The 9093-nt window shown below is 40.0% G+C and overlaps 1 protein-coding gene across 2 annotated transcripts in view; it reads left to right on the forward strand.

The window, feature by feature from the left end:
• Positions 1 to 718: 718 nt before the first annotated feature.
• The window catches only part of LOC109972709 (dapper homolog 1-like), a 38921-nt gene continuing 30546 nt past the window's right edge, over positions 719 to 9093 (forward strand). Inside the window, exon 1 of one of the 2 annotated variants that reach the window (XM_020621751.1) lies at positions 719 to 1161. In XM_020621751.1, the coding sequence (XP_020477407.1) occupies positions 871 to 1161 (291 nt within the window). In that variant the 5' untranslated portion in view covers positions 719 to 870. Of the gene's footprint in view, positions 1162 to 3643; positions 3718 to 9093 lie in introns of those variants that run through there. The other variant, XM_020621752.1, reaches the window with a different exon arrangement.

Here is a 9093-nt window from a genome sequence, read left to right on the forward strand (position 1 = left end):
GACTTTATGATTTGTAGTCATTATTTCTATAATTACACTGCAGTTAAATCGTGCACCTTTGAGCCGTACACACTCATAACCACTTGGTGGCATACTTAGCTTAGATTTGACTCAAGGGACAGCCTGCTGGAGATGATGATACCAAAACTTAGGAAAAGTTCAATTTATTTTTACATCAGTCAACATTTGCCATCAGTTTTTAAAATGGTGTGTCTTGTCAGGGTAAACAAACCACCTGCTACAGGGAAATGGAATGTAAATCTGTAGTTACAGTACGTACACATAAAATATTTTTTGTATGTTTTGTGTGTTAAGTATTCATATCCCATCATTCTACCAGTTCTTTAACAAGGCCTGTTGCTCCAAAAGATTCCACATAAATCTGTACAGGCAATGGCCATAAATGCACTGGTAACAAGATGTTATCCAAAGATTGTTGATGGAATGAATCACAGTGAGACAACTGATGGTCTCCCTAATGTTCACCACATACAAATGTGTATATTCCATTCCTGTAGTTAGCATGCTGTTAGTTATATTCAGTTCCGTAGTTTTAATCATCATTTTATGGAGCTCAGCTTTAATCTCAGAGGTTTGAGGCCACAGTGGCGGTGCCTGGCTGAGCCAACAACACTGCATGTGCTCATAGGCTCCACCAGCAGCTGTCCAACTGAGACTGCTCAGTAGAGCGCAGGCAAGGGGTGTGGGGTGGGGGTGATGGGTCCGAGCCTCACAGCGGTGAGTTCAGCAGCTGTAGCCTACAACCGATTCCGCTCCACTTTAATTGTCTAGAGAATAAGAACCGATAAGTTGGAAGTAATTTGGCCTTCCTTTGTTTGGGATACAGTATAGAAGCAAACGGGACGCTAGATGTCTTTGCAAGAGCTACCAAGCTCCTTTGGAGTCATGTTCTCAGCGTTCACTCTGCCCATGAAAACGGAGCGCAGTCAAAATAAGGAGAGGTTGGAGGCCAGTCTGGCCGACTTGTGCGAGCTGGAACTGCTCAAACAGAGGCAAGAAACCAGGGTGCTGAGCGCTCTCTGGCCCAGGGACTCTCCCGTTCACCACCGTCTGCCTTGGGGAGCTTTACAGTCGGCAGGTTGCGCCTTGGACGCACCAAACGGGGATGTGAGGGATGACGATGGCTTCGGGCTCCAAACAGTAAGTTATGCTTATGTGATGATGGTTCTTTGTTATTCAAGTAGTTATAATCAATGTGCTGATTGTTGATGTAAAGGACAGCTGGGGTGCGCCATGGGATCTATTTCTTAAACTTTGCACAAGAAGCGCAATGAGAACTTTGACTTGGTTTGGCGTGGCGAGAAGGACTTTTGTTGTGAGATATGACTTGATCTCATAGGTTTAGCCCATGAGATCCTGTTTTTGAGTGTCTTCATGGCCTGTCCTGTGAAAACAACTTGATTAGAGTCACCAAACACTGTATATGAAAATGAAAAAAAAGAAAATCTGGAAACCTCATTGTGCATTTATGAAAATAAGTTGTAAGTTACTATTTATAGTCAGATTAGGTCTGCATTTCATGCTGAAGACAGTGCTTGATGCAGACACCTCTATAGACCACATATACTCTATCATTTTTATAGCATAAAAACTGAAATTGCTCTAGATTACATCAAACCAGTTGGATTACTGAAATAAATTCCAAAATGAACATCAGCATTTTTCAGCTGTTTTTCTATTTTTGGTAGGAAAACAGGAGGCAACTACACTACCTCTTGAACCCGTTTTAAGGCCTCAGCAGATGATTCTTATAAATATGAAACACAGTTTGGATTCTCAGTCAAATGCTAAATAGTTAACATTTAATCACACTTAGTTGTAGCATAATAATTGTGTAGTTGACACAGAAGCAATAAATGACCATCTGCAGTTGGATGGATGCATTCTGACTTCATTTTTAATTACTCCAAAAAAAAAAGTGTATTATTCACTTTGCTTCTGCTGGTATCATACAGTCCCAATCTACAACATGAAGTTTTCTTTAAGAAATTATGCCAATTGTTGGTATTTGACAACTGTAAGCAGCAAACTGCCATTTTCCAGGATAATATTCAGTTTCTTCCAAAGCCAGTGGGCCTGCAGTCTGTCAGCTTTGTGAAGTAGAGGTGAGCCAGATGTGTTCCAGAAAAGGGATGCAATGGATACAGTATAAAGAAGAGCTGACTCCGCCCCACTGACTGTGATCTTGAGCATTGTAGGATTGTCCACATGAAACAGGATGAAGCTTGTCTCAGTGCTGCCTGAAGGATTTTATTTTATAGTATTGTATGAAGGCCACAATATGCTAACCCCTGGACATAGGAATAAAGCTTACCTCTCACACTATGGTGGCATATTTGAAACATATTAAAGCTCCAAACACTGCTTGAGGTTGTATGACGGAGATATTCACTCAGTAATTGACTACCATGAACCTGCGAACAGAGTTCCCTGCAGACCTCCCTCTTTCATGTTATTAATTCAGGATAAGACTCCAAATCTCCCAAATAACAACAACCTGCAGTTTATTGTGGCAGCTACCCCCTTAAACCCTCAGATGTTACAGTACTGAGAAATTTTTATAAACCAGTACAATCTGGCTTTTTGAGGAAGTGTTAAATTTAGTCTGAAATAACCAATGAAAGCTGTGTTGCAATTATAGAAACCATCAATGCTATACAAAAACGCAATATAATAAAGTGTAGCATTACAAAGAGAGAGGTATTTCACGTATTGTGGGTGAATACCGTTTTTACTAAAGCAAGAAACCCAGTTAAGACAATTCCAAAACCTCTACACTACAACCGCAACTGTGATCTCTGCGTTTCAGTTACATCATAAGCCCTTTTCTAGTTTTGCTCTGACCAACCAATCAGAGGACGGAAAAATGCTGACATCATTGTGGGCCAGCTAGCTGGCCCTGTGAGGCGAATTTGAAATCTGACTGGTTAAAGAAACAATCCCATTGCTAATATAGTTTAAGTTACATGGGCCAGCACTTCTGATTCTGAAGGCCCTGGGCAGATTAGATTGACATGGCAACACATAGAGGCTGCAATCTGATTGGACAAAAAATCTAACATCCACATACACGTACTGGAAGCGGTGCAGCCAAGAGAAATACTACGAAATGAAGAGAACAGACTGTTGGTAATAAATTAATACAATTTCATGGAACAAATATTAGAATTTCAGTTGTAAATGTAGGTCAGTGCTTCTAATAGTGTTTAGGTCAGCAGAGAAGGCCTTGCTGGCCCTGACAGCCCACCACTGGTATTTAGTTAACATAAGATGTTATTAAGGATAGGATATTTAGAGAACAGTGTATATGAAGTAACAAGTAAACAGCTGGAGGTTTTAGATAACCCCTTTTCTGATGTAACTTTCTAAATGCCGCCTCCCTTCTCATGGCCAGCCGGTTATGTATGGAATTCACCTGAGCAACAAGCCCAATCAGAAAAGTGCTGCTTGTTTTGTCCCCGTGGGGTATCCACAGCCAGGCAGCTTGTTAACACCGCTGGGTTACCACTGCCTGTTTTAACTCTCTGAGACACCGTTGAGAAGTTTGGCATACTATTAATGCTGTTGATTGTTAAACTATATGATTAAAGTGTTCAAAAATCCTTCCTTCTCGCAGCCAGCCGATTTTATATGGAATTCACCCGAGCAACAAGCCCAATCAGAGAGGCAATGCTTCTCTGGGACACTGCTGAGAAGGTTGGCATACTACTATTAACACTGTGAACTGTGTAATTGAAAACTCACTGGGAATTGTGCAATATATGCGACTTTACCAATTACCACTTAAAAGTGTAGACCCACTAAAATCATAAGAATCAGCATCATCAAAACCTGACTCAATAAACACAGAGTATTAAACCTTTTCAGGAATTTTATATAGGAGCTTAAAAGAGGTACAGCAAAGCAGCAAACTATAGCATTAAAATCATCAGTACTTATCTTGATTGGCTTACAATCTAAATAAATCATCAACTACCATGTCTAAACATAAATCCAAAATGATCATACTGATTAAAATTGTCATGGTTGAGCTTTCAAGACACTGAATAAAAGTCAAAGGTTTGCTCACGGTCATCAATCCTCAGTTGATTTGAGTTGGTTGGATTGTGGCTTTCTGTTGAAATCTTCATTTCAGATTAAATCCTCTTTTAAACAAGAATTCAAAGTTTCCTCTTGCTGAATCATGAGGCTTTGGCTATATTCCAGTATCTCTCGCTGTCATTCAGCTCTCTGTCATACACACACAACTTCACTTCCCCTTTTCAGGGATGTGTGTCTTACTCCCTCTTTTCTGTGCCTCAGCACTCTCCACTCTTTGTGCAGTCCCTTGGTCTTCTGGATGTCAGGGAAAAAAACGGACAGGGCCTCCGGCTGCGACCGTGGAAGGACTCCTTTGTTCCTCTTTCTGCCAGGGTTTTTAAAGGGTTCTGGTCATCAGACTCAGTCCCTTCATCTAACCAGATGCCACAGTTTGCACTTAATACCTTTTTTGGCTTGCACATTGTCGTTCTTCAGAACTCATTTGCATATTGCGTTCAGGATTCTTGTAACTGTTCATGACTGCTTTTGACCGGTTAGATCCAGCTTCAGATTCTACTTCCCCTTTCTTTAGAAAACTTATCATCTTAATACTTAACACAAGACAGAAAACACACTTCTGCTTGAAATACAAAAGTTCCCATTATCGCTTTCAACTGAACAATCAGAATTACACACAGATTTTCCACATACACATCAATGCTTTAAAATAGATGAAAAAGTATGCATTTGGAGTCGTGTCGATCTTTGGCTCAACATACTTATGTGAGCAAGTTTTCTGGAGCATGAACTTCATAAAGACCAAATATTGCTCCCACCTCACAAATGAGAGCCTACAGTCCTGTGTGAAGTCCAAAGTCACATCTTCCCCCCGACACAGGGAAGATCAGCATCGAGCTTCAGAAACAGAAGGCACATTAAACAGGTGAGAACACTAGCATTTAATAGAATATTATTTTTCAGAAAAAAACATTTATTTCAGACCCAAACCTGATGTTTTTTTATTGTATGTTCAGGTGCTTCAGTTGATTGCTGGCCGAGAAAGAAACCCGAAGAGGATGAGAGCACACTGAAATGGACTTGTCAAAAAACGTTCCTAATTTTATGTTTACTTTTTTAAAACTGCTAAGCTGCAACTATATGTTTTTTATATTAAAGTGGGCTACATTTTATCTTAATTTTACACAAATACAGGAAGGACTCAAAAAGGCCTACATAGTTCAGTATTTGATTTATTTCAAAGTAGGCCTATACATGCACATTGCACTTCGGTTTGTTGTACTCTGTTGTAACAGGTAAAATTAAAAAATTTTAAAAATTTATAAGCTGTGTTATGTTTTGCGGCTCCAGATTATTTTTCTTTAGTGGAAGAGGGGGCAAAATGGCTCTTTTGATAGTAAAGGTTGCCGACCCCTGGACTAGGCTATGTGATCTGCTCTAGGGGGGTGTGAGATTATATTAGATATAGCTCCCCAATTCATAAATAAGAAAATATATTTCTATAGAGGCTATAGCCTATACTCCATGCTGATCATGCAGTGACCCCCAGATGGAAAAACTGAGCAAAATCATTAAAAAAAAATGTACGCACGGTGTGTACAGCATTATGGCTGCAGGCACCACTGGCTTGTCTAACCCCTGAAGAAATATTATCAAGTATTTAATTTAGTGAGATATGGACATGACCCAGTTCTCTAATTGGCCAGTAGTCATTGAAGGTTCTAAAACATAGAAACTGTACTAACAACAACAGAGAGGTTTACTGTAACAAAACACAAGAAGCTTGATTCTGTGTTATCACTGGTGGGAAAAATCCATCTTATGATTTTCTATCCATCAGCAGACACCATAAAGCTGTATAGTTCATGCTCAATCTATAGTAACTAATGTATCAAGTATTACAGAATGAAAAGCCTGTAAGCTGGAAAATGTGATGTAACAAATTAAAACCATTAGTTATGAGTATTTGGCCCACCCACATACATCCCATGTAGACCATTGCTTAATTCCTAAACCATGAAATAAGGTATCTAATTTTGCAGCATTATGGCCATCTGCATCTGTAACTGTGGAATGAATGTCAGAAATGTCTTCTGCGAAAACTTGAGCACACCACCAGAGATAGGAACAGGGGCGTTGCTAGACATAGAGCTCTGCTGGGGCACAAGGCCCCCATTACTTAAATCACACAATATTTTTTCTTGAATATCTGCTGCATGAATGAAATGTGCTATATGAACTTTGACCACTGTGCCACTGCCATGCTGCTGAAACTGAAGCAACTAGTAAAAGTAAAAATGTAGACATATCAATCTTTATAAAAATATTTATTTCAATATACATTAAGAACATTCTCAACATGATTTGATGGTGTAAAATTCTGGCCCTGTATTGCACATTTTGTTGCATTCTTCTGCATTTCACAATAATTTAATTTTCAAATAGCCCCAGTTTGATTTGTCAGATTGAAAGTTTCACAAGTTAATCTGTCAAAACATTGTAAAAACACACACACACACAAACAAAATATTATCATTTTTGTAACTCATAAGGCCACAAATTATTGCATTACATATGTTTCCTGTATCATGTCGTTCAGACAATTGTAAAGGCAACACCAGGCTTCTGATGTTGCTAAACATCAACTGCAGTCTGGTGTTATCAAACCTGGAGTCCATCAATGAAATGAGAACGGAGGTGTGGTTTAGAGCTACTTTGACAAAAAAAGACTCAAGCAGTGTCAGTGTGCTATCTCTCTTGCCACTGTGGAGGGAAAATAAATTCCCAGGTTTATCCAGGTGTCCTACAGGATGATGTCAGGGTGGCTGTCTGCAGGCTGAAGCTCAGAACAATCTGGGTGATGCAGCAGGACAATGGCCCTAAACACTGAAGTAAATCTACTACAGAATGGCTTCTGAGACACAAACTCCACCTTTTGGAGTGGTCCAGTTCGAGCCCAGACCTCAACCCAATAGGGAGGAGATGGACTCACCTCAAGAGAGCTGTTCACACCACATGTCCTAAGAATATACCTGAGCTGAGACAGTTCTGTGAGGAAGAATGGTCCAAATTCCCTCCTGAATATTGTGCAGGTCTAATCCACAGCTACAGGAAGTGCTGGCTTGAGGTTTCAAGTCAAGTCAAGTGTTTATTGTCATATGCACAGTGAGGAAACATGTTTCCCTTTGGTGAAGGTCAGATCACATTTCATGACCAGTTTATGCAGAAAACCAGGAAATTACAAACAGTGTCATTACTAATTCTTGGGACTGTATATACTGTATATTGTACATACTTACAGTACAATGTCTGAATGACATGATACAGGAAACATATCTAATGCAATAATTTGTAAATATAATCTACTTTTTGTGATGCAGGAGAAGCAGAGCCAGGCAGAGAAAATATGTATGCGTATGTGTATGAGCAAGTAGGTGGATTGCTTCCTCAACAGGAGCTGCTGATAGGCTTGTGACAGCCCGCATCAGCTCAAGAAGCTGTACTGCCTTCACTTGGGCCTCGTGTTTGTCAAGAGACTAATCAGAGGGTACACTGAAATGTAGACCCAAAACATCTCGTATGTGTTTGCTCTACAGACCTCGGCTCTTCATGGGCGGCCTTCTGCCTTGACCGGTTGGGGTGAGTGGATAGAGGAGAGAGAAAAGAAAGGAAAAAATATCAGGAACATCCTGTCTTCAAGTGATGCTGAAAAAGTGGTTTTGTTACTTCCAGGCTGGACTACTGTAACTCTTTACTAGCAGGACATCCCAATAGTTCCCTAAAAAAGCCTCCAGTTAATCCAAAATGCTGCAGCCAGAGTACTGACAGGAACTAGCAAGAGAGATCATATCTCTCCCATATTGGTTTCTCTCCACTGGCTCCCTGTAAAATCCAGAATAGAATTTAAGATCCTTCTCTTAACATACAAAGCCCTTAATGACAAAGCTCCATCATATCTTAAAGACCTCGTAGAGCCTTATCATCCTAACAGAGCACTTTGCTCTCAGAGTGCAGGTTTACTTGTGGTTCCTAGAATCCACAGAAGTAGAATGGGAGGCAGAGCCTTTAGCTATCAAGCTCCTCTCCAAGCACCCTAACTCCCAGTCTCAGTTCGGGAGGCGGACACCTTCTCTACCTTTAAGATTAGACTTAAGACTTTCCTTTTTGATAAAACTTATAGTTAGGGCTCGATCAGGTGACCCTGAGCCTTCCCTTAGCTATGCTGCTATAGGCCTAGACTGCTGGGGGGGGCATGATGCTCTGAGTTTCTCTCCTCCCCTCCCCTCTCCGTGCTATACAAATATACTATACTTAATAAGTTGCCTGAATATATTACATGCCTCCTGAGTTATAATCGTCAAACGTAATAGACCCATTCACAAGAGCATCTTGTTCTGCAATCCTTTTTTGCCAATACTGCAAAAATGAAATAGTTTACAGAAAAAAACTAAACTGGTTGTGCTCATTCTTTTATCTCAATTTAAACTGGTTTTATATTGTATTTTACAGTTTGAGTGTAACAGATGATTTGGAGACTGTGTTTTAATGTTGATTTTGTCTATAAATGTAATTGTTACTAATGTGTGAATTTGTGATTTTGTATTTTTAATACTTATTTTATTTGATTCATGTGTATATGTTTATTACTATTTTGAAGGTGTTAACTGTATGTCAGGGCACCATTGAGAATAAAAAACTGATACAAAATAGAATTAAAAAGAGGGGTGGGTCAGGGGCGTCGCTAGACCACTTTTACTGGGGCACGTGCCCCAGTGTAAATCAGCTGTGCCTTAGTAAATACATTCCCATATTTGTAAGGGTTTTTATTAGACTATTCTTCAGAGAAACTAAATGCAAGAGTCAATAAACCAATTGACGCACGTAAAAGAAACACAATAAAAACAAAAACGTGCTGCAATAACGCTGCAAAAACGATGCTGCAGCTGCGCGTGGAAACCATTTTCCCGCGCGGCGTGCTCATGTATACCGACTGCGTGCACGTTTCAAATGCCAATTAGCGTACGTCGCGCGACG

This window comes from Monopterus albus, unplaced genomic scaffold, assembly GCF_001952655.1.
Source record: "Monopterus albus unplaced genomic scaffold, M_albus_1.0 scaffold267.1, whole genome shotgun sequence".
Taxonomy (NCBI): Eukaryota; Metazoa; Chordata; class Actinopteri; order Synbranchiformes; family Synbranchidae; genus Monopterus; species Monopterus albus.